The sequence below is a fragment of the Triturus cristatus genome, chromosome 2_2 (genome assembly GCF_964204655.1).
Source record: "Triturus cristatus chromosome 2_2, aTriCri1.1, whole genome shotgun sequence".
Classification (NCBI taxonomy): domain Eukaryota; kingdom Metazoa; phylum Chordata; class Amphibia; order Caudata; family Salamandridae; genus Triturus; species Triturus cristatus.
Window position 1 is genome coordinate 1,013,736,435 of NC_140582.1, and position 26,854 is coordinate 1,013,763,288.

Consider the following 26,854-nt stretch of genomic DNA (forward strand, 5'->3'; position numbering starts at 1 on the left):
CTGCATGCCTTGCATCTTTTACAACATCGAAAGCCTGATCAACTAGTGCAAATCCTATCATCCTTACTAGTCACATAGTTAGGGCACATTTCATCTCGAAGTGATTTGCTTTTCTGAAAAGTAATCTGCGGACAGCTATTAAGATGTTTCTGGAGATTAACATCAGTTAACAGGACATGCCAATTCTTTTTCAGTATTTGGCGAATATCTTGAGCTTGCCCCGAGTAAGTGGGGATAAACCTCAATGTTTCAGCATCAGTTTGACGATTTTTTGGATGTAATAGTTCTGTGCGAGTTACTAATTCCACTCTGTTGCATGCCTCTGATATAGCCTATTGTTGTATCCTCTTTCTTTAAAACGATGGATCATAGTTTCCTTCTCCTTTGTATAGGAGCTTTCTGAACTACAATTACGTTTAGCACGCAATAGTTCTCCATAAGGGATACTATAAATAAGTTTCCGAGGATGAGCACTCGCAGCATTTAGAATACTGTTCCCTGCAGTAATCTTTCGAAAAAGTCGTGTCTGAATAGAATCATCCACAATTTGTACCATCACATCCAAAAATTCGATTTCAGTCTTGCTTATGTGTTCAATCAAGGCGATGTTATACTGATTATCATTAAGCTTAATAATAAACCTTTTGGCTGACTCGATATCACCACTCCATATGATGAAAATGTCGTCAATGAACCGGAGCCACAGGGCACAGCGATCAAAATCTGGGAAATATGATCACCTGTTTGAAAAAGGAGGAAGTGTACCAGCTAATCCCAGTGTGGTATCAAGAAGCACCGAGATATCAGAAAGTGACATTTCGGATGGCAGCTTTTCGGATGCACCGATTTCGGCTCTTAATGAAGTTCAACAAAAGAAGCCACATTTTTTATTGCAATTTCAAATGATGAATCAGGGAAGGACAGAACAGAATCACGAACAAAGTGTACAGAGAGGGCGAGGAGGCAGAGGAAGAACCAAAGGAATAAGAAAGCCAAACAGCGGAGGAAGACAAGACACAACAACCCCAGTGGGAATGATGACAAGGGGAAAACAGGCGTCAAAATGACTGTAGTCAACCTTTCATCACGGACACTGACGGTGGAAGAAACTCGACTTCTGGGATTAGGTTTGTCCTGTTGCCCTACTATGAATTTAAATTATGCTCAAACAAGAATTGATTTGTTTTATTTTTCATGTAAGTTAAAATTGAAGAAGTGGTTTTATACTAAATGTAAGTCGACTGGTTTTGAAACAATCGCTCTGAGTAATCTTAATGTTGATGATGTTGAAATTTTGAATATTTTGGCTTCTCAGCATGAGCAAACTGAAATAGATGGTTATATATCTAGCAATGCACAAAAATTTGATATTGATACAAATAGAAATCCAGGCAGTGGATTCAAGCCTAAATCGGTGTTTTTGCCACAAATAGAATGTGATGCCATTGATGTGTTTGAAAGAGGCGTGCTAGCTGATCTTAAAAGGATACAATATAATAAGAACCCATTTTGTAAAAAGAACTTAAGCCCAGAGCAGATCAGGGCACTAGAGGATTTCAAACAGGATAAGAACATAGTAATACGCCAGTCTGATAAAGGCGGCAATGTTGTGTTACAGAACAAACAAGCTTACTTGATGGAAGGTTATAGACAGCTAACCAATTAAGTCTGTTATAGTGTCTCAGACAGGAAAGCCATAGCTAAATCAAATATGGATTATGGAGAATTGCTTGTGGAATGGAGAGAGCAAGGATTATTGGAATGGGAGGAGTATAAATGCTGCGAGTGCTCATCCTCGGAAACTTATTTATAGTATCCCTCATGGAGAACTATTGCATGCTAAACGTAATTGTAGTTCAGAAAGCTCCTATACAAAGGAGAAGGAAACTATGATCCATTGTTTTAAAGAAAGAGGATACAACAATAGAACTATATCAGAGGCATGCAATAGAGTGGAATTAGTAACTCGCACAGAACTATTACATCCAAAAAATCGTCAAACTGATGCTGAAACATTGAGGTTTATCCCCACTTACTCGGGGCAAGCTCAAGATATTCGCCAAATACTGAAAAAGAATTGGCATGTCCTGTTAACTGATGTTAATCTCCAGAAATATCTTAATAGCTGTCCGCAGATTACTTTTCAGAAAAGCAAATCACTTCGAGATGAAATGTGCCCTAACTATGTGACTAGTAAGGATGATAGGATTTGCACTAGTTGATCAGGCTTTCGATGTTGTAAAAAATGCAAGGCATGCAGCAACAGTATTGACTGCACTACACTTATTACAGCAAGCAGTGAGAGGGAATTTAAAATAAAAAAAGCCCTAACATGTAATACCACATATTGCATGTATGCATTGATCTGTCCTTGCAATAAGGCCTATATCGGAAGTACAATTCATTGTGCAAAGAAACGAGTATTGGAACATGTCAGAGTGATACGACAGAACAACAGGCAATATCCAGTCGCTCGACATTTCTTTGAGCATCATTTTCAGAATGAAATACTGTTGAGAATGGTGGTCATTGATGCGGTTCCAATCAAGGTAAGGGGTGGAAATAGACAATTGACATTACGCCAGTTAGAATCTAGATACATTATTGATCTGGAAACCATGACCCCTTTGGGATTAAATTCGAGTGAAGAGTTAGCGGTACATTTACGTTATTAAATCAAAATTAGTAACGTGGTGATCTTCAATTTGTATTGCTAATGAACTGCAAAATGAAAAGTTTCTTTTTTATAGTCACTGCAATTATTGTTGAAATTGTCTGCTTTTTAACAGTTTTTATCATCACTAAAATTTCTTTTTGCACATTTTCAGGTGAGATGTATTGTTCTCAAATTCAGGCCAGGTATTTGACACAGTACTGTGGAATACAACGCCCATTGGGGCAGAATTGATTGTTGAACAAATATATTAGCCGACTGGGGCCAAATTGTGATTTGTTTTGTTTTGTATTGCCTTGCTTTGTATTCACAAGTATAGGTACTTATAAGCATTACCAATGAATACTTTACAGTACTAAGATGGCCGACATGTTTTTTGAGTGAAATTCATTGTATAATACACTTGTCCTTTCACTATGGTTATTGCACGAAAGAAATAAAAAAGATACTGTTACTGCGTGACCCTCAGCGTGACCAAGGCGAAAGCTGAACACGTTGCTGGCGCAGTCAGTATTATTTGCACTGCATTTCCAAGGTGTCCTGGCATTTTTTCAAATATCGAAAATTAGGTGTTACATATACATATATATATATATTAGTGAAAAATAATTAAGTCCACTAGATAAACCCTTTTCTGTGGGGAAGGAAGAGGAGGGAAGCAAATTGCTAAATGATACAGCACAATTTGATCTTATGTCTAGTGTCAGTACCGACACATGTAATTATGAGTTCATTGATTCATACCCAGTTGTCAGTATACCAAGATGACTGAATAAATCAAGCCTTCTAACCTTATTTAAGCAGTGGCAGATCACTGAACCAATCTAAAAGAACAGGTATATTTTCGAACAGAATATTGTATTAGAATTTTCACAGGTAGTTTTGATTTTTTAATGTTATATCTATAGTTACTATTTGTGAGAACTGTTTACAGTTTTGTAGAACTGCATAGAATGTTTCCTGTAGCTGGACCTACATCGAAAAATAGGGAAAACCATATTGAAGAATCAATTGTGTAACCATTATTAACAAGTTGCAATGCAACTTTTCCTGTCCTGTTGGAGGCTTTTACGTGAGAGAATTCATTTTACGTCTTACTTTCTCTCTTAGGGTGGTCCTTACCATGACATGTTGCACAGTATTTTAGGAGCCTATACTTGTTACAGACCGGACGTTGGCTATGTAAGTCGAGTGCTGTTCTTTACAGTTTGTTTACTTTTGTTAAACAATTGGTTTTGCATGATGGCAGTTGTAAAAGACAATCCATATTTTTTGTTTAATCAAATTCTGTATGTAGGAATATTATGTTGATGAGCTGTATCTGATAACTTTACATAGTTACACTTTTTTCTGTGGATCTTTTAATGAATGGTGTAGAAATGCATTGCCTTCTTTGGTTGCTCAGCTGTAAACATCTTCCAGTGTGGGCAGCTGTCTCGCAGATCGAGATCCAGGATTCTATCACTTCTAAGCTGTTTGATTGCCATGTTAAACCACACGTTTTAATTCTTAAGCACAGTAGTTTTAAAGTGGTAAATGCAGATGTGTGCCCACAAAACTGTCCAACTCCAATCTGCTGTCTTTCCTTTTTCAACAGGTTCAGGGCATGTCGTTTATTGCTGCTGTATTGATTTTAAACCTGGACACTGCAGATGCCTTTATTGCTTTCTCTAATCTTTTAAATAAACCGTGTCAGATGGCATTTTTTCGAGTGGATCATGGTCTGGTGAGTATGCAGTGCATTTTTCTTCATTTTTCTTCATTTTACTTTAGTACTTTGTCTAGGTTGTTTTTTCAGAATCCTTTGTGGTTTTTTTTTTGTTCCTCAGCTTAGTGGAATGCCAGATATCTTGACTTTCTCCTCTAAAATGCAGTCATAACTTTTTATTTTCTTTATTTTTTTTATTTTTTTTTATTGGCATTTGTTATAATTTACAATCAAACAACAACCAAACATTGCGGTCACAGCACAACAGCATCCTACATCCATGTTACCTTTTCATGTCCTAGTCAGAGGTCTGTTATACACATCGTCCTTCCCCTTGCGTACTACTCGTTCGCGGACTCTGTTGAAACAGTTTGCAGATATTGGGTTAGGTATACCCAGTAGTCTCTGGGCGTCGATCCCGCAGGGAGTTCCTCTTCGTAAGTTTTCAGGGTATCTCTACAGTACGTTAAGTCCACAAGCCAGTCCCTCGGTTTCGGGCTTCTCCTCCCATTCCAGCATAGCGAGACCCTTCGCTTGGCCATTAGTAACGCAACCATACAGAATCTGCGCTTTAGGGCCCGGATGTCGGGCAGCAGTCCCAGCAAACAGGTTTTGACCTCGCAGCGCACCTCACCACCCACCATGGCCCCCAGTATTTTCGTCACCTGCACCCAGTATTCTCCCACTGCTGCGCAAGACCACGCCAGATGCAGGAAATCAGCCCCTTCAGACCCACAGCGATCACATCTAGAGTCCCCACGCAGCCCATACCGTTGTAGTCTAGCCGGCGTGTAGTACGTCTGGTGTAGGTATTTGAAATGTAATATGCGGAGGTTGCCGTTGGGCGTCAGCATCCCCGTCAGTGTGCAGGCCGTTGTCCACTCCTCCTCCGTTAACTGCGTGTCTAGGCAGCTGTTCCACTTTCCCATGTAAACGTGTGTGTTTCCCGCCATGTCCTCTTGCATTTTTATATATAGTGTTGATACCAGGTGCTTTTTTGCAGGTGTGGTTATCAGCCATTGCAGCGCTGTTAATGCCGGCGGTTCTAGGGGGTACGTTGGATACAGCTGCTTTACAGCTTTTTGTATCCTATGATAGTTAAAACGAAAAAGTGTAGACATATTACTAATGTACGTTAATTGTGCAAGTGTTTTAAATGTCCCCTCCTCGTACAAGTCTCCTATAGTGTCGATGCCTACTTGGCGCAATAGGTCCAATCCCATCTTTTCTTGCGTTACCGAGATGGACGGATGCCAATGAAGCCTGAGCGCCGGGGCATACAGCGGTAGTTTATTGGCCAATCTGCCCATGGCATGCCATGCTTTGTTTGTGGCGTCAACAGTATTTATGTCTCGCGTGTGCAAAGGGGGCCTACGGTGAGTAATGATCGCTTCAAGTGGGATTGGCAATGCATCTCCCTCCTCAATCGCAGTGTGGGTGAGAAATGGAATCCTGTGGTACCAGTAATGTGCGTATTGCGCCTGCGCACAAAGGTAGTAGAGATAGAGGTCTGGGACCCCGAACCCTCCCCGACTATACGGTAATGTGAGCGTCCGCATCTCCACCCTAGCTGTTTTTCCCGCCCAGACAAGCCTGTGGACCAACGAAACAATCCTGCAGAATACCTCCCGTGGGGGGTGTATGGGGATGTTAGCGAATAAGTAGAGTAACTTCGGCAGTACCACCATCTTTACTATAGCAATACGATCTGCCAGTGATAAAGGCAGTTGAATCCATCGCCCCACTTTCTCCTCCAGCGTGTCAATCACCGTCCCGTAGTTAGCCCTGATCACAACTTCCGGGTCCCTATGAAACCACACACCCAAATATTTTACCGGGTCCGTTTTCCACTCCAACGGGTAATCTATGTGGTGCGGGTGCGTGGTGTCGGTCAAGGGAATAATCAGTGATTTGGCCCAGTTTATAGTGACTCCAGACTGCTGCGCGAATTTTATGTATTCACTCAGTAGCGGGTTCAGATTGGTCTGCGGATCCCTCACATAGAGCAGCATATCGTCTGCATATAATGATATGTGCAATGGCCTTTGCGGAAACTGCAGGGCCGAATAGTGATGTCCCTGCCTTATCCTGCAGGCAAGAGGTTCCAGTGCCAATGCGAACAAGAGTGGGGATAGCGGGCATCCCTGCCTCGTTCCCCTCCGGATAGCTATGGTGTCTGAGATATAATTATTTACCTTGATCCTCGCCACAGGTGCATCATACAATAGATGGATCCACTGGAGAAACATGAGCGGGAAGCCCATCCTTCTCAGTACCTTAGTCATATATGTCCATTCTAACGAGTCAAAGGCTTTGGCCGCGTCTAAAAAGACCGCCGCTGCCTTCGTCTCTGGTGTCAAATAATGGGAAAGTGCAAACAGCGTTCGTGTATTGTGCGCCGTGGAGCGCTCGGGTATGAATCCAGACTGGTCAGGTAGGACCAGTCTGGGCATCAGCGGGTTCAGCCGGGCAGCTAGTAACTTGGCCAATATTTTGTTGTCTACGTTTATGAGGGACAGCGGTCTATATGAGTCGCAGAGCTCCGGGTCCTTCTGTGGCTTGGGGAGTGCTAACAGTAATGCTTCGCGTAGGGTGGGCGGCAGGCGCTGTTGTTCATGGGCATTACCATACATTTCCACCAACCGAGGGGCCAGCTGGTCAACAAACGCCTTATAAAATTCGCACGTGAAGCCATCAGGGCCCGGAGCCTTACCATTCGGCAGCGACTTAATTATTTCTGTGACCTCCTCCACTGTGACGGGTTGGGATAGGTATTCACGATGTGCGTCCGAAAGCCACGCTATCGCCACATCGTCGAGGTACTCCCCGACTTCAGCCTCGGAGGCTGTAGGCCTGGAGGTGTACAACTCACCGTATGCAGTCATGAATTCACCTAATATTTCTCGCTCACCATATTTCCTCTCCCCTAGTTGTCCGCGTATCACCTGTATGTTCTGCGGCGCACGTCCCTCGCATATGTTAGTCGCCAACCGCCTACCCGGCCTGCCGCCCTCCCCGTATGCCCTCGCCATCTGTCGTTTCATGGTATACTTAATTTCATCGTCCGCAAGCTTTTGAAACTCGGACAGCGCTGTCCGAATGTCCCCCAATGTCCGAGCATTTTGAGTACTTTCGTATTCACGCTCCAGTGCTCGGAGCTCATCCTCCTTGGCTCCGATTTGCTTTTGAATATCTTTAAGGATGCCCGCGTTAGTGCTGATGCAGACGCCACGTATAGTGGCCTTGCAGGCCTCCCATAACACTCCCGAGTCGGTCGCAGTGGATGCATTATTTTCAAAGTAGTCCTGTATCGCCTGCCCTATGGTATCAGCATATAGGGGGTCTATGAGTGCCTTAGCATTAAATCTCCAGCTGAATGGGGGTGGTGTGTAGTTTGGGAGCTCCAAGGCGAGGAGCACCGGGTTGTGATCGGAAAGTGTTCTAGGCAGGTGACAAATCTCCCTCGTCCATAGTGCAACCTCCCCTGAGACCAGCCAGTAGTCAATACGGGACCAACTACCTCGCGATGTAGTCACATGAGTGGCGGCCAGCTCAGCCGGGTGTCTACTCCTCCAAATATCAGTGAGTGCTCTATCTGCCATTATGTCCTGGAGGACATGGAGTGCGCGCCTATGTGGTTCTGTAGTCGCCCCTGATCGGTCAGTGTCGTCGCAGAGCGCGAGATTAAAGTCTCCCCCCCACGCCACGTGCGAAGTCTGCAGGTCGCGCAATTTGTTCCACAATATTTGGTAGAATTGCGGATCGTCTACATTGGGCCCATACACATTTACCACAGTCAGCCGTTGCCCCCGCAGGAGACCAGTCAGAATGACATACCGCCCCACGTCATCCCTCTCTACTTTCTCAATTGTGTATTTAAGTCCTTTTCTGACGAGCACCATCACCCCCCGCGCATATGAGGAGTAAGAGGAATAGTGCACTGATTCAGCCCATCGACGGCCCACAGGTATTCGTCGTGACGGTGCGCAGTGGGTTTCCTGCAGTAGTGCAATATCTACGCGCTGCCTGTCCAAATATGCCAACGTGTGCCTTATTTTTTTGGGGTTACCAAGTCCCCGGACATTCCATGTTAATAATCGAATATATCCCGCCCTCAGACCTGTATCAGTCATTCCCCCGTGTCAGCATGTATGTCCCATGTACCCCCATCTCCAGTGCGCGTCCCTATCACTGGCGTAGCGGGTAATGACCTTCTTTTTTTTTTGTTTTCTCAGCAAACGTACTTGGATTTCAACAGTGCGCCTCATGTACCGTGACCAACATTTCAACTTCCCAACCATACCCCCCTTCCCCCCACCCACTTCAGCACCCCAACCATGCCAAAGACACACCCCATAACTAAGTTTAAACATTAGAGTAACTGAATTCGGGGATCTCCCTTCGTTTGGGGGGACCGCCGAGAACACACCACTCCATCCAACTCAATGGATGTGGACAGGGACAACTACTTGATCAGACCCCAGTGGGTCCCATCTCCGTGTAAGCATCCGAGTGACTTTCCTCAGGGCCCATCGCGGCTGCAGCAGTGTTCATAACAGCCCAGTTACAGTTTTACTGTCCTGCTGGCCAACGAGTTCTCGCCAGTCTTTAGGGTGTCCCTCCTCCCGCAGCTTACCTATGTATTTATGACCTAGTCCTGGGAGGCAGGTATTGTCGCTGTTGCTGCTCCTCTGGTGGGCCGTCCGCAGTCCCAGTAAAATCCCCCATGCTCTCCCCGCAGGGATCGGTTGTTCCCCCACGCCACGCAGGTCCCGCCCGGCAATGGCGTCCCACCACCGGTGGTCCGCAGGCAATAGGTAGGTCTGTATCACCAAGACGGACATAGCGGCCCCGCCATCGTCCATCCGTTCCTCCCAGTCCCCAGCGTGTATGTGCGCAGCATGTGCAGTCGCCGTCTGTGCCTTGCCAGAAGTCGTCCTACCGGCCATTTTGCCCTTCGCAGCCCAGTCCGTCAGGGCCATAGGCGCAGCCCACGGTATGGAGTCGCTTAGTCGTTCTTCTGGCATTTCTTTGCGCAGGCGGTCAGTCAGCGGCCTCGTGTGGCTCAATTCTCCTCTTCTCCTTTCGCTTAGCACCGATTTTTTTGATCAGGTCATGCGCCTCCCGCGGCGAATGGCACAGCGCCGCATGTCCCTCATGTGTTATTCGAAGCCGGGCGGGATACAGCATGGCATAATCGACCCCCATCTCACGAAGTTTCTTTTTTACCGGATTAAACTCTTTCCGTGCTTGTTGAACTGCAATTGTAAAGTCCGGATAGAACGCCAGAGTGTTCCCTTGGTGCGTGATCTGTTGCTTTTCACGCGCTATGCGGAGGACAACATCGCGATCCCTGTAGTTGAGGACTCTAGCGATTATAGGCCGCGGTGGCGCCCCGGGCTTCGGCCGCGGGGCCAGTGACCTGTGGGCCCGCTCAATGAGGAACATCGGGGAAAGGTGCTCCGCGCCCACAATTTCCTTAATTAGCTCTTCGACATACGTCCCCATCCGTCCAGTGTTGGTAGACTCCGGAACCCCCGTGATTCTCACGTTGTTGCGTCGCGAGCGCGCCTCCAAATCTTCTGCCTTGTTTTTTAGCACCTCCATCAGTCTCTCAGCCTCTGTGAACTTTTTAGTCGTGGTTTGCGAAACGTCCTCTAGCGCCCCAATTCGGGTCTCTGCTTCTGTCAGGCGTTCCCCGTGCGCGTCCAGTTTCGCCGCCAGGTTGTCAACGCGCAGCGTGATGGTGTCTAGTTTGCCATGGACATCTTGTAGGCTTCTCTGGATGGCCCTCAGCGTCTCCGCCATGCCCTGTGGTGTCGAGTCCTCAGCACCCGGTACTTCATCTGGTGGCATTACAGCGCCTTTAGTCTGGCGCTTAGTTTCAAATGGAAGCTTTGACTGGGTCTTCTCTGGTTTCCCCATTGTGCTCACTGGCGCTCTTGGACCTCAGGGGTCCGGCCGACACAGTCACCTAGTAGCACCTTCTCTCCGTCGGGCGGGGTTAGGGGGTGTCGTGGTATTATGGCCGCTGTTCAGGCTCTCACCTCTTTATGCCACTCTGGGATCCAGCGCCGTCCGTCAGCACCCCCACAACCGCCACGTGGCCCAGCTCTCACCGGCACACTGGCAGGCCTGCGTAGTCGGCACCCCCCAGGGCGCGCTCCGTGTGATGGTCGCGGCAGCAGCGTCGCCCCAGCCTCACCAGTGTCCGGGCTTCACGATATTATGCAGGCAGTTTGTAGCACTCGTCCACTCCGGCTCTCCGCAGCATCCCTCCGTTCCTACGATCGCCACCGCAGCCCCGCGTCACTCATCTGTTCCAGCCACGCAGCTTCACCATGGCCCATTCCTCACCTCCGGCCATCGGGCAGCATGTCACTCCGTCCAGGGCAGCGTCCGTCCGCAGCGTCACCGCGTCTAAGTGCGGCCTCCGCAGCGCTCTCCGGTCGCCGTCCGAGCTTTCAGGGCCACCGCGACTCGGCAGCAAATGTGATCCGAGGGTAATTCCGTGGCCGCATCGCCCACAAGGAGCGCTCGTCAGTGGCTGGGCCGCTACCTGCTCGATCGCGTCTTCGTTTCAGCGGGCGCCGCCATCTTGGGAGCCGTTTGTCTCTCGCGTCCCGGATCACTTTAGCCCGTGTTTTTAGGGGTTGCAGGGCAGCTGGGCTGTTCTCATGCTCCCCTTCTGTTGCGGGCAGCTTCCGATCAGTGCAGCGGCATTTCCTGGTTTCAAAACAGCCCCGGTCATGCTTTTCTCGCCATTTTCGTTCCCCGTCCGGCGGAGCTGTCTCAAGAGGCAGCCATTCCGCTGTGCGCCCTCTAGCGCCCCCTCAACTTTTTATTTTCTTAATGTTCAAACTAACTATACTCTCTTACGGCTTCAAAGTTTTTGTGGAACTCCTCTTCAGCCTTTTTTGTTCACACCCACAATTGTTACTCTATGCATGTTCATGTACCACTCTCATTAAGTTAATTTTCTCCTTGTTATAGCAATAGGTCTGTAAAATATTGGGTTGGCTCACTAACCAAGGGTGGGTAGATTCCTTTGAAGAAATGAAGAACTCTTATCTGAAGGCTGAATATTATATACTTTTCTATTATAGAGTGGCTCTCCAGTCTGAATAAAAGGCTTGTGCAATATTAAAACAACAAATTGCTTGGGCATGCTTCTTAATCACCGTCTAGATCATGACTATTTGTAAAGGGCAAGACCCACCTTTTGACATGTTTAATATCCGAAAAAAACGAGCAAATCATGCTGTTTCTTTTACAGCAAGAATAGAATTTATTGGGAACCGGTGCTCTTTGTTAGAGACTGGTACTACTGCAGCACAACACTTGAATTGAGAAGGTTTTGTGTTCGGCTAATTATGTTTCAAGAAACGAGTTGATACAGCACACTCTCCTTTCAAATTCGTAAACACACGTGAAAAAAGCAGGTATTGCTTCTCTCATAGACATGTGCACTTCTGCTGTCCTGGCATTGCCATGCCTTCAGAGGTGATCAACCTGTAGCTGGGATTTGTCAAAGCAGATGGCTCTCCAAGCCTTAGGAAGGTTATGGACTACTGATTTGATCTGAGGAGTACACAATATGGAATTGGAGGAGTGGGAATGGCAGTATAACGTTAGTCAGAATCACTTTATTTCGCCATCACAATGAAGGCATACAAAGTATACTACACATGAAACATTTCAATATTGCAATAAGCTTAAAATAAAAAAACTACAGATTTCCAGGAGCAAATACATGATAAAATAGAATGGTCTCATTAAAAAGATAGAAAAAATATAATTCATAAACACATAGTTATTGTGGCAAGTCAATAGATCAGTTCTTATATTGAGTGTAAAGTTCATCGGATTAAACGTCTTTTTTAAAGCTGATAAAAAGAAAGACGCTACTGAAAAACATGTAAAGGGGTTGGTTAATGACTGTAAAAAGTAAAGGGCCACACAACACTGTTTAAAATTCATTTTACGCAACAGGGGGACAATAAACCTTTTTCTTTGATCACAGTAGTATTTGCAGAAAAACAAAGTGCAAATCATTCTGGATTGATCGATCATCACATGTACAAAATGGGAGATCGAAGGCTGCATAGATGTTTCGTGGAAGGCCCAACATCAAGGGGATGTAATTTAACCAAAATCTCACCAATGTATATTTGTGTTGTAAATTAGTGACAAACGATAAATAAATTGAATTCATATCTATTTGCAAGATGCTCGGGCCGTCAGGAATGCTCTGTCGATAACTTACTATTTGTAAAATTCCTTCTTGCTTGCAAACTAGACAACAAGTGAGTTTTTAGATCTTTTTTAGAAATAGACTGGCACGATATAGGGTCAACAAAGAGATGGTGTAACCCTGATGCCTTTAATGTAGATTCAGCATAACGTAGCCAACTAACATTACCCACACCATCTAGTTTCAAAACGTAATTTATAATATCTCCCGCCACACCGAGTGCCACATTAGAATTGTTGCCATACAGATTTTGTCAGTTATATAGGGGACATTTAATTCCATATGACAATTAAAATTGGAGCATGACTTTGGTAGTGAGACTAACTTTTTTAGAAAGTTATCTTCTGTACATAGCAGTTGAGAGCAGTCTCTAATGCCCCAGACAGCCGCTCCATAAGTGGCAGCAGATAGAGTTTTAGCCTCATAGACTGTCTTTATTGCTTCAATGGGTTTTGAGCCAGTTTTTTTTTTACAAATTTAAAAAGTGCCCCAATATTCTTTTCCATCTGCAAACCCCTGTTTACGACCATACTTAGCCAATTGTTTTGGCGATAGAACATAATCCCTAAATAATTAAGAGTCCACAACTCCTAGCATGCTTCTTTCAACAGTGATTTTAGGTTGTTTCTGCTGCTTTGTACCTGCCACTAGGACAAACGACTTTGAGTAGTTAATTTTCATATCCAGCTTGTTCATAAATTGTGTATATTCCGTGACTAGGCAGCACATTGCATTGCTGGTATGGGCTAAAATAACTGCGTCGTTCGCATTTAGTAATATTGGCACTTGTAATGAATTAATGTAGGGAACATCTGGAGTGGTTCCAAGAAGAGCGGATTCAACATTATTAGTGTATAGTGCAAATAAGAATGGGGCCAAAACGCACCCCTGTCTCACCCCTCTATCAATTTTAAAGTGCTTAGTGCATTCACCTCCCTTTCCATAACAAACACAGGCTGAGGCACCTGAGTATAGATCGCGGATAATATTAATCAGCTGTAAGTCAGTCCCCATTGCCTCAATGATCTGCCAGAGCCTAGACTGTGCCACGCAGTCAAAGGCTGCTGACAGATCCATGAAGGCAAGCTACAAATGACCTTTTTTGGCTGAAGTATATTTTGCTAGTAAACTTAGGTTCAGGCACTGATCAACAGTGCCTTTCCCTTTTCTGAAGCCAAACTGACAGGGGATTATAATATTTTTTTCCTGGACCCATTCCTCAAGTCTATTCAAAAGCAGGCGTCCCATTAGTTTTGCAGTGGAATCTATCAAAGATATAGGTCTATAGTTTTTCGGGATTGACATATCCCCCTTTTTATAGATATGCACAATTACTGTTGTTTTCCATGATGGGGGAGCACCAGTATGGGCAATTTTATTAAAAACATTTGTTAAAAGTGGGGCCCAGAGATCCTGATTGTCCAGAAACAGATCAATTGGGACACCGTCAGGTCCCGGTGCCTTTGCACGTTTACACTGGTGTAAAGCATACTTAGTTTCTTCAAGTGTAAAATTAACCATGTTGCTCATCCCAGTTAAGGTAGCAGGGGCAGCATGAGAAATTAACTTCTCATTAGATCCTAACACATTTTCAAAATGTGTCACCCATTCCTCCTGTTCAACATGGGTATCTGTTGAAATAGAATCTTCATCTCTCAAAAAAAGGTGCATTAATAACAGACCAAAAGGCTTGCAAACTTTTTAATAAAGCAGCCTTTTGCAAATTTTCCCACCACTCTTCCTTAGGGAATTCAGCCTCAGTAACCTCGCTTTTTTATATGCCTGTGGCAATAACTTAACCAAAGGTAAGTTACGGGGTTTAGATTCCAAGGCATATGGAGATTTTTTAGAGATTTATCGCAGTCCTCATCAAGCCAACTAAATTTCTTGGACTGACGCTTGCGTATAACACAAATCAAGTTATTTTTTGCTGAGACCATGTTATCGTTAGGAATAGAATCTAAACAAATCATTATCTCCTCAAATCGACTGGAGACTAGGTTCACCAAAAATCTCCCAGTATCTACTACTTTCTCCTACTTTAAAGCAATTCCATTCTTCCTTGCCATTGCTGGGGTTACATGTAATTTGAAAGTATGTTCTTTTTTCATTAGGGTGGGGATAAGGAAAGTTATAGCAGCATGGTCACTAAAAGCATAAAAATTAATCTTGAAAGTAGAAAATGGCCCTCTTATTGGATCAGAAACCAAGACATAATCGAGGGTAGAGGAAGAAGAATGATTTAAAAAAGTAGATCCTAACTGACCAGTTCGACTTTCAGACACATTTAAAAATACAAGATTATTTAGCATTAATAATCTATTTAAAGCATTACCGTACTCAGAGTGACTAAAATGGGATAGGCTCTCTCCATCGTCATCCAACATTCCACATACTAGGGAATTCATCTTGTCACAAGGGTGAGCGTTAAAATTCCCAAGCCAAATTATATTACAAGGTTTAGTACATTTATTTTGCAAAAATTCGATATCTCTTACTAGGGGGGCTAGTACTGCTGGTTGGTTGCTTCCAAAGTTCTTATTATAAAAATTAATGAGCAGCCAATACTGATCTGCATGATACTCTAGTAAAATAATGTGATAGTATGGTGATGTGTTTAAAAAAGACTTCACTTTGAGAGGGAAAGCATTAGAAAGTAGTCAGTAACCCGCCCTTGGCACGAAGGTATAGCATGAGTTTGAAATGAGCGATACCCATTCAAATATATTGGTTAAGTTCCCATGTCTCTTGTAAACATGCTATATCTTTAGATGTAAGTAAGGACGACCATTCAACATTTTGATCTTTTTTGGTTATAACCAGCAATATGCCACGTCATTACCACAGCAGACCCTGAAGTATTCTCTTGTTGCATCGGTGTCAGGGACAGATTCGGACTACCTATATGTATACTTATTTGTTCTTGCAAAATTACAGCTCGGGTAGTAGTCATAGATGATCCTTTTAACAATTGAATATCGCCATCACTATTGACTATAGTACTCCGTTTATCCAGTTAATCACACATAGGCATGCCTTCTAGTGCAGCAAACCTATTAGGAAGGGGTAAAGGTGAAACCAAGGGAAGGAGAGACTGATTTGACTGAAAATAAAAAGGGTTCCGAGCATTGAGGGCTATAGGCCGAGGAGGGTGAGGTGAGCAATAACGTTTATAAAAGAAACCGAGTGGGAGAGCACAGATTTCAGAATAGAGTGATGGAATACTCGGTAACATAGTTAATAGCTCACCCATTATATGTTGGTTATCAAAATTTAGTACAATGCAATCACCTTTGTTAGTCTTAGGAGCTCTTCCTACCCAGTTAATCCTCCTAGCCATAATATGTTTTTGCACATTAGAGTTTACACCTATACACTTGGATAACCAATGCTGAGACTTATAAATTAGCTGTTCAGTAGATTCTGGTAAGTTTGTCTTTAATTCAGGGACGTTAGCTAGAATTATGACATATGGACAGGCTGCTGGAGGAAGATCTAGCCTTTCCTTAGGTTTCTCAACTACCACTTGCTGATGAGAAGACCCCCCCCTCCCCCAGCTGGGTGCCGTAGCTCCAACCTCTAAAAGGGAATGGATAGTGGACTGATTAGCATGAGGGTGGGTATTTATAGCCCCATTAGAACCTTTTGGCTCAATATTAAGTCTGGTAGTGCCAGATCTTGCTATGGCAGATTGGGTTGGAACATGGTGATTATTATTATGTGTACTAACTCAACTTATTTGCTGAGTCACAAGCAGAACCTGATACGTTGGTAGACCCTCTCCCTTGTCTTGGGTCACGACTTCCTGTTTTATCGGGTGCCGCTAAAGACACCATAGATGGCATCCTACCTGACTGGGGGACAAGCCTCGCATCATCTATCGGGTCAGAAATATTTTGAGAAACTTGATTCAATAGGTAGGCTGCCTCCAAAGAAGATAATTTCCCCTCTATTTGAGTTAACCTATACATTTAAGGATTTAAAAGCACAGTCATCCTATTCTCAGTTCTTTTCAGAAAATCAAGATCATTCCCCAAATCTGGTTGGTTAATAGTGACATCTTTCTGCTTTGTAGATCTTGAGTGTAAGGGGAGACTTGAGTCCAATTCCTCGCTCCCAGTCGGTTTCTCTGTGCAAGCTCTTTTCAATGTTTTTTGCTTTAATGGACCACCTCCCTTTCTTTTCCTAGACCTCTGATCTGTATGGTTCGTTTCAGCCTGGAAAGTCGGTAACTGCTCTTTAGTAATTTTAGAGTGTTCGAGTGTTAAAGATGTTACATCAGAGGGTAAAGCTATATTCGGCAATGTGACTATAGTAGTGCTTGATTCACCTATGGTTTGCCCAGAAATCGAGTAATCAGTGGTCTTCCACCTAGGGAGGAACGTTTTTGAGCAATAAGAGTCCAAAGAGAGCCTTCGCTACGTTAATTCTATTTCATGGGCAAGTACAGACTCGGCCCTCGTCAAAAATGCATCAAGGCTCCCATCATGTCCAGCCCCTTGCTGTTCCTTTAAAATCTTCCTTTTGCTCATTTTAATCCTCAAATGAGGTTTTTCCAGGTATGATAGACGGAGTTCAACAATAAGTCAAATATTAAAATTGCAGCTCCAAGAAATAGGATGGAAACAACAGTACCTTACGACTCAATTAGCAGATGAAAGAAGGTGGGCCCAGCCCAGTCTCCTCCGGACTCCGATGGGTGTGGACAGACCCGCCCTTGGCCCGGGTACGTCCACGCGCGTCCTGCGCTGCGGGAGCCCTGGCCGCCACTCAAGCGCCTCCTGGCACGCGGGAAATGCGTGGGGCCTCCTCTGGCGCTGTGTGCACGGTGCGATGTAGTCCCCCTCTCCGGGCGGTATGCAGGCTCAAACGTTTGTCCTCTGCTCACAGGTTGACCACTTAATTTAATTGTGATCTTCAGAAGCTTAGATCCCATAAAAGAAAGGTTTGAAGGAAGATTTTCTGTGCTTTGCGCACCTTCCAAGAGTTCACCCGTATTTGTAATCTTATAGCAGTTGCTTAACTGATTGCTGTAGCTGAGTAACAAAAATTTTAATCTCAAGTAAGTTATAACAGAAATTAGTGTTGTTCTGCCCTCCCTAGCAGTGAGTCTTCTTTCCCCTTGTGCACTAAAATGAAATGAGAAAGTGCTCACATGCCTGATTTCCTAAATAAAAGATAATTATTTAGAAAGACAGTGGAGAACAGCAGAGTATTCCAAAGCTTTGCAGTAGCATAAGAAAAAGATTTACCACCCCATCTGGCGTGCCGAATTCTGGGCACCACAAGTAATTTACTGGAGGAAGAACTTAGTTCCCTCCTAGAAGGGTACCAGTGTAACTTGTCTCTAAAAAGATTTAGGGTCACAAATATGCAGTGCCTTATTTGCAAGACACAGTATCTTAAACATTATGCTTATCTGGGAGGCAGTGAAGTTTCTTGAGCTCCTGTGAAATGGGCTTAAACTTATGGATATCCAAAATCGGCCTAGCTGCAGCATTCTGCACTGTTTGTAGCCTATTCAGCGAACATTGTTTGGCATTGAGATAGAGTAAGTTGCAGTAGTCAAGACTAGAGGAGTTCAGAGCATGTTCCACCTCTTTCCGGGAGAAGGTAAGGCTATAAGGGAAGATCTTCCTTTGAGAGCGGATGATGTTGAAGCACGCTGAGACTGCACTATTAATTTGAGAGTCGAAAGGCCATTTATTATCAAATATCACCCCCTAGTTCTTGGCCGAGTTAACTGTGGAAGGGGGTGATCCCAAAGTGTCAGGCCACACAAAAGTGAATCACAACTAATGCTGAGCACCAAAGAACAAAACATCTGATCTATCCGCATTTAATTTGAGGCAATTCTTCATCCAACAGCAAATCTCCTGCATGCAGTTTTTAAAATTAATAGCCACAGAGTTAACATCATTAGTTGATAGTAAAGATGACATGTCACCAGCATGTGACAGCATATGCCAAGAAGCCCTTGGGTATTCGAGTGCTCTACAAAACTTGAAATAAAATCTTACGGATAGCAAAGGATTAAATCAGTTGGGTCAAAGGCATGACATAGAGATTAAATAGTGTGGGGCTAAGGTACTACCCCCTGAGAAATCCCACACAATAGAGATAAGGATTTGGAGAAGATCAGACCACACATGACCGAATGCAATCTTTCAGAAAGGAAGGAAGGATCCAAAAAGACTCAGAGCCTTTCCAGTAATACCTAAGCCAGAAAGACGCTAGATCAGATGAGTGTGAGAGACTGTATTGAAAGCTGTTGACAGATTTAACTTAAGGGATGCAGCCTCCCCTGTCAACCACACATCTTATGCTGTCTGCTGCCATGACTAACGCAGATTCTGTACAGTGTTAACTATGGAACCCAGTTTTAAGAAAGATCAAGTAGCTGATGAGTCTAATTCAAATTTGTCAGTTCTTTATACAGGAGGGAAGCGGTGAGATGGGATGCTGTTTTTTAAAGCCTTTGGGTCAAGATTGGGTTTTTGATTAGAGGAATTCCAATGGCTTTTTTCCACTGCTTCGGAAAATAGCCTGAGTGAATCACATAATTAAAAATAGGCGTTAGATGTTTGGCTATACATTCTGGAGGCAGGTGCAATATCTTGGGAGGACAAGGATCTAACGAGGAGCCGGAACTATTACAAATAAGAGCTTCCACCTAAAAGGAGGAAAGCGGATAAAAGGATAACAACAAATACTGGTGAAATTATCCTAACCAGGACTGTACCACACTGACAGCGCATATGTTGAACTTTATGGAAAGGTTGATACATGGCAGAGAAGAGCATTTTATGCCCACCTTAACCGTTGTGTGAATAGTCTCCTTTGGTACCACATTATGTGTGATTGCATTGCTAGCCAACCACGGTATTAACATTTCTGACCACATACAATTCAGTTTCAATTCTCTCCAAGGAATGGCACTTTGTTAGGTACCTAAAAATTGCAAGCTTATCCATGTATTTTCCTCTCTCTGCATCATCCTTGCCACCCATCCCAATTAGATGCTTGCGTGGGTGGTTAATGCTTTAGAGTCTGGTGTAAAAGTACTTTTGATTAACTAGTTTTGGTCTGTAGCCACATAAGATGTTACGAAGTATCAAATACTTCTATATGCGCTGCTCGACCTTGCCAACAATGACCCCTAGTTATATTCTTCCATTTTCTATGGTATCAGCATCAGATCTGTACTTATCAGCATCTATAGAAGTATCTTTAGAATGAACACACTATTGTCTCCTCTGATTTGAGCTCATCTGCATCTTCAGAACTTGTTCTCGACTCCTCCTCTTAGCTGGAAGCCAGTGTGTCTTGGTCCTAAATGCACAAGCCTCTTTGGCTACAATCATTTGTTGCAGGCCATCTTGGCAGAGTGAGAGCAGCTTTTGGGGGTACCTGTTTGTCTTTGTCTAACAAGATAATGGGGGCTTCTGTCAAACAGCAGTTGCATTTGAAATGATGTTCAGCAGTGCTTTCCTGCTGTCATGATGACTGCCACTCTGCTGCGTTATCATACCTCAGGATGAACTAGAGGCCATTTTTTTTTTTCAAATTCTTTTTATTGGCATTTATTAGTACAATTGTTACAGATATATATTTTCCCACAGTATCATGGTGCAAGTACATCCAATCAGCTAGTATCGGTAAAGACCTGTGCAATTACTTCGAGTTCCTGTGGATGTTGTATGTGCTACAGCAGGTGTTTGCCAAGTAAGAAAAACCGGGGAGGGGGGGGGGAAATCAAACTAGGGGTCGTCATGGGACTTTAGGTGGTACGGCCAGTCTAGGGCACACATGGTCCCTCTAGTATCTGAGCGTTGGCGCAGTTGTCTCTCACTATGGAGGATGGGGGGTTCGCGGGCAGACACGCTGCATAGGTGAGTGGGTCGGGTTAGTGGGAGGGCGGAAGACTAGCAAGCCCCCGGGAAGGTGTTAATCATCAGGGGGGATCTCCAGTTGTGTGGGCCTGCACAGTGGACAGCTGTGTGTCGTCATGGGTTGTCGCGTTCGTGGTCGATTCATCAGGAGCCTGGGACTGTTTGAATTGGTGTAACAAAAGCGCCCATTCCAGGGAAACTGGGATTTTTCGTATGCCTTTCACTTCCTCCTCTCGCACTGCATCCTCTTCGGCTGCAGCCCATTTGAGCACCGCCCCCACCCATGCTGCAATCGGGGGGCCTGAAGGGGAGCGCCAATGCATGGCTATGCAGCGCTTAGCCAGTAGGTGAGCTAAGGAGAGAAAACGTATGGGCAATTTATACCGTTTCCTCCGACCGACTATGCCAAGTGCGCAACACTCCCATGTGGCTAGGTGGGTGAGTCCGGTGAGATCTCGGAGTGTCGTGTGGATAGACGACCAGAAGGCGTGGATACCCGGACAGGCCCAAAACATATGATGAAAGTCTGCGGCTTGCGCCTGACAGCGGGGGCAAAGGAAAGTTGTATCAGGATAGAAACGCTGCAGGCGTGCTGGTGTCAAGTAGGCCCTATGTAGAATGTGATATTGTATATTCTTAAAGCGGGCACTCCTGGATACTTTTTTAGGGAATTCAAGTGCCCTTTCCCATTCGTTGTCGTGGAATGCCCGTCCCGCCTCCTCCTCCCACCGGGTCCATAGGGGCCCTAGTAGTGGTGGTGTCAACTCCCCTATTGATTTGTACAACCATGTGGTGAGATGGCGTCCCGCTCCCATTCGTAGTATCGTGTGGAGGACTGGGTGTGTGGGGGGCTCCCCTTGTGTAAGGTCATAGTATGGTCGGTAGTGACTGAGGAGCTGACGGTGCCGTAGAAATTGACCCGGGGGGAGGTCGTAGTCGTCAACAAGTTGTTGAAATGGTCTAAGTTGTCCCTCTTCGAATAATATTTCTGCTTCGGTGGCGTCTCTGGACGTCCATTCTTGAAGCATGGTGGGAGTAAAGAACTGGGTGTTTTTAGGCCAGCCCACCAGTGGCAATAACGGTGTGTAAGGGGGTCGGTCTGATGTCATGCGGTGTATGCGTTGGATACATTTCCGGGCCACCTCCACCTGGAGGGGATAGGTCCCGTTGGGTCGAGCTCCCGGTAGGAGCAGGCGCCGCAGCTCCGGCATCGCCACCCGGCCCGTATCTGTGTATGTTTCGGACGTGTACCTATCAGCCGTCCAATAGGAAAGCCATTGAAGCTGCGCCGCCAGAAAATAGGCTTCGAAGGATGGGGCGCCGAGACCCCCTTGTGTCGTGGGGAGTTTCAATTTTCCCAGCGCGATCCTGTGTCGTCCCTTGCCCCATATTAGGGAGCCAAGGAGCGAGTGCAACTCTTTAAAGAAGGATCGGAGTGGGATCACTGGGAGGTTGGTAAAGTAATAGAGTAGTCGTGGAACAAGAATCATTTTTGCGAGAGCTACGCGACCGATTGGGGCCAGTGGGAGGCTCCGCCAGAACCCAATGGTGGACCGTATACCGGCTAGTGCCCTACGATGGTTAACCTCGAAGATGTCGGTGGGTGAATGATATAGGCGGATCCCCAGATAGCGAGGGGCCTCCGCGGTCCAGCTTATTTTCTGGTCACCTATCCAGACTTCCTGGGGGGCAGCGTTCGGGTGTAGGGGGTACACCGTGGAATTGTCCCAGTTCACCCTCAGGCCCGATGCGTCGGTGAACTCGGTCAAGGCGGTCCCGAGTAAGGTGAGATTGGCTGTGATGTCCCGTATATAAAGGAGAAGGTCGTCGGCATACAGCGATACACAATGGGTGGCATCTGCGAGCGGGATGCCCCAACCTTGACCCTCTCGGCGAAGATGGATGGCTAAAGGTTCAACGGCTTGCGCGAATAGCAGGGGTGAGAGGGGGGCAACCCTGTCGCGTACCCCTATATATGGCGAATTCCGGGGAGATATAGCGTCCAATGCGGACCCGGGAGGTAAGCTTAGTATATAGAAGGCGGGTATAAGCTATAAGCTTGGGGCCAAGTCCAGCACGTCGAAGAACCTGGAACAGGTACTGCCATGTTAGGGTATCAAAAGCCTTCTCAAGGTCCAAGACCAGGCACGCTGCCCGGGGAAAGCGATCGCCGATCTGATCCTGGATATGAAAAAGTCGGCATATATTTTGAGGTATTCCTGCCCGGAACAAATCCGCACTGGTCTGGATGCACCAGCGGTCGCACGATTGGGGAGTATCTATCCGCCAAGATTTTCCCCAGGATTTTACAATCGGCTGTGAGAAGTGTTATGGGCCGATGATAGGCTAAAAGGTGGGGGTCACGGTTGGGTTTCGGGAACGTTATGATCACCGATTCTCTCATTGATCTGGGTAGTTCACCGACCTGCAGTGCTGTGTCCAACACTGTCAATAAGCGAGGGGTCAGCTGGGGGGCAAAGGTGGCGTAGTACTCGAGTGGAAACCCATCCAAGCCAGGGGCCTTGTTGTGGGCCAGGGCTCGTATGGCGTGTGTAATCTCCGAGGGTCTTATCTTTGCATCTAAGTCTGACTTATCTGCGTCAGATATCCGGAGAAGGGGGAGAGGGTCCAGGTAATGGTTAACTGCCTCTGGACCCAATGACCGGGGGCCACTGTAGACCGCCGAATAGTGCTGATGGAACGCCTGAAGGATCTCATCCTGGGATTGTACCAGGGTGCCATGGGGATTGATTATTGCCGTAATGGGTTGCACCTCCGTGTCCTGTTTAGCTAGCCACGCTAACAGTGTGCCCGTTTTGTCACGGTCCTTATGCTTGCGGGCCGCATAGGCCCGAAAGTTGTGACGTCGGAGGTCCGTGCAAGCCGCCTGGTACTCTGATTTGGCATGGGCGACTTGTGTCACCGCTGCCACTGATTGGTCGGCGGCCTTAGTGACGATAGCGAGCTGTTTTTCCGTTTTGTCAAGGGCCTGTTCCAAGGTACGCCTCACCCGGCCCTCTGTTGAATACATTCCCCTCTGGCCACCACCTTAAAGCCGTCCCATTCAACCAGGATCGAGGATGCGGTCCCAGTGTTGTGGGTAAAATATTCTTGAATACTGCGATTTTGCCCGTGCGTGAAGACTGGGTCCATCAGACAGTCTCGAGATAGGCGCCATGTGGGGACAGGGGGATGAGGGGGACACCATTGAAGGCTTAGGAGATGTGCGTCATGATCTGAGACGACTCTACCCAGGTAATCTGAGTGGCATACCTGCGGGAGAAGTGTTGCTGTGCATAGGAAATGGTCTAGCCTGACCCGCAAGTTGTGGGGGACGGAGTGGAAGGAATACATGCGTGTATGAGGGTGGTGTAGTCTCCATGCGTCCGTGAGTGACCAGTGTGCGACCCATGCCTTAAATCTCTCTATTTGTCTGTGGGTGGGGGTGTGGGGAAGAGGAGGGTAGGACCGGTCCAGTCCCGGGTCTAGGATACAATTATAGCCCCCCCCAAAGTATCCAAGGTACATGTGTGAATTGGGCTAGGGTTTTCGTTAGTCTGTCCCAGAATTTGTCTTGGTCCACGTTCGGGGCATATACGCGTCCCAAGAGGACGGCCCGACCATCCAAGAGTCCCTCCAGTAGGGCAATTCTGCCCTCCCCATCCACCACCGCCTGAGTTCTCGGAACGGGGTTCCTGGGCGAACCCAAATCAGCGCCCCGCGTGCAAATGAGGAGTAGGCTGTAGCACATAGAAGGCCGCGCCACTTTGCGTGCACCCTGCCTGCTTCCGCTACGTTAAGGTGGGTTTCCTGTAAAAAAAGGATAGACGCTTGCTGGCGCTTGGCTTATACATAGATTGTGTAGCGTTTACGTGCGGTGTGGAAGCCGCGTGCATTTAGTGTGAGTATATTGACGTCTGGGTTTTAACTAGAGCCCATTTTAAGGAGGACCCAGCAATCTGTACTCCGAACTGTACTATTTAGATTGGTTGCTGCTTAAGAGGTGGTTTTCCTTCTGAACACATGTAGAAATATTTTTTCCCCACCGGGTAAGAGTTGTCTGTCTCCAGGGTGAGCACTCGCCCTCATTGCTTAGGTATAGTTTTGAGTATCATAGACAATACAGTAATGGGATGGGGAAATGGAATCATGGCCTACATTATGGCTACTAATCTCATTGCTGTGGATGTGTAGTAATTGAATGGAGGGAAACACCCGACAATCATTGACCTTCAACAAACCTCCTTTCAGCACCTGCATTCTGGTACAAGAAAACACTTTAAACTGTGTCCCTGCTTTCTCCTTTATGTACTGAGATTTTGTTTGTCTTCTTTTCAGTGCAGGAACTCTAGTCTTGCTCTGAATGACCCGTAGTTTTGTGTTTGCTGCAGTTTTCTTGATATTTCTCCATACATATCATCTCAGGCTAAATGATTAACCCTTTCATTTTTTGTGTTTTCAGAATCTTAGCCAGTACCTAAATCACTGAACTTAATGTTGATACAGTTCTTGTACTCCTGTTTCTTTGGAGTCTACCGCCTCGTTGTACATTTCTTCACATCCTATGCTCCTTATGTGTACAGCTCTGAGTTGTGCTTATTGTCTAATGCTGTTGTGGGAACAGCTTTTGAAGCTCCTGTCTTATGGATGAGTTGTCAATGTGCTAGTACCCATTCGTTTCCAAGATTAATTCTATGTGTTACGATGAGGCCTTTGCAAAGCATGGAATTGTTTTTTTCACAGAAAGCTATATTCCATATTTACTAATGACTTTGAGACCAATCGTTGCTTTTTAGGACTCCAGTTGTATATAGTGGAAGTAAAACCTATCCTTTGATTTGTCACCGGTTTCATAATTTGCTATTGCTTTCTGTGACATTCTTACGTTATTAACTAGTCTTTTGAACTTTATATTACCACTAGTTGGCCATCCATTGCCATACTCTGCTTCAGAACAAATCTTCACCTGATCAGTGACATCATGCAGTGTTTTGCTGTAACCTTGTTCAAATACAAATAGAACCTTTCGGCAAAACATCATTGAAACAATCAACTGCTCACTGCACTACATTCTACACAACTGTAGGTCAGCAATGAAACACAAGTTGCAAATTACTGCCACTATTATCAACTAAAACCTTAACTTGATTTTTACCCACTGAAACTTGCTTCACTGACACATGCCACTATGCTCTAGACCTTCTGCTTTCTTTTGATTACTCAATAATGCAGTGTGATTGAGAAGGGGTAGGTGTTTCTGTAATTTACATGAATGCTCTTTAGGGTAGTGAGGTAAACACTGAGTCACAGTCCTCCTCTTAGTGCATGATTCTAGATATCAATATGCACAGAATTCTCCTAGCAGACTTAATGCCCTGTAACATCCTACTTGTGACTTTAAGGCCTTTATTTAGTAAGGCATGAAGCACCATTTTCGACAAACTAATTTGGTCTGATCCAAACCTCTTTCTAGGGGATTTGAATCTCCTCCAGATTTAATAGTTATGTCAGAACTTTAGCAACTTGCCTCCTTTAAGAGTGAAAGAAAAAAGACCTATATTGCTGATTCTAAAGAATAGATTCCTGGTTCTTTAAATATCTCTTCAAGGACCGTATAATTTTACAAGCGCATGGTAAGTGTAAGTAATCACCCTCTTCTTTCTATTTGAATAATTTTAGGACTGCTAGAAGTCTCTGTTAAAGAAACCCATTTATTGATACGGCCTCTCAGAACAAATCTAGTACCCACATATTGAATAGCCTCCCAAAATTCAGTGGAGTTCTAGTGAACAATCCACTTCCCTCATTTAAATTAGCTAAGGTTTTTAATTTTAAAAAAATGAAAGCGACTGAGCAGTCAAGGTCAAGTATATCTTTATTTGCTACGTTTCTGCAGCATAAAAGCTAGAAAAACACAATTCAACAAGCAAATAACCAATAGTCCGTCCGAGCAAATCTAGTAGAACAACTGTACAAAATTCATAAAACAAAATACATGGTGGTCTCACATTATTGTACTTTTTCTTACGTTAACTATTAGTCATATACACAAGTTCACAGAGCAGCATATAAGGGAACTATGTAGCTGTTGTCAAAACAGCAGGGCAGATATGCATTGGCTGGATTTAAAATCTTTAAGGAGTGGTAATAAAGACTTTCTTCTAGGGACCTGATAAAAAGAGCAAAAAAAACATGATGCAAAGCCAACTGTACAGACTTGCCATCGCATGAGCATGGGCTCAAATCCTTAAAAGTGCAACTATTCGCTGGAAATCGCACCAAGAGTGGTAATAAATTAAAACAAAATCTACTAAGTACACATCGCT

General features: G+C 45.2%; 1 protein-coding gene across 7 annotated transcripts in view; it reads left to right on the plus strand.

Moving 5' to 3' along the window:
* TBC1D14 (TBC1 domain family member 14) overlaps window positions 1-26,854 on the plus strand; it is a 767,086-nt gene that overhangs the window by 618,538 nt on the left and 121,694 nt on the right. For all 7 annotated transcript variants that reach the window (XM_085642453.1, XM_085642450.1, XM_085642454.1 and 4 more), the window contains 2 exons: window positions 3,785-3,856; window positions 4,272-4,400. In XM_085642453.1, the coding sequence (XP_085498579.1) occupies window positions 3,785-3,856; window positions 4,272-4,400 (201 nt within the window). The remainder of the gene's footprint in view (window positions 1-3,784; window positions 3,857-4,271; window positions 4,401-26,854) is intronic.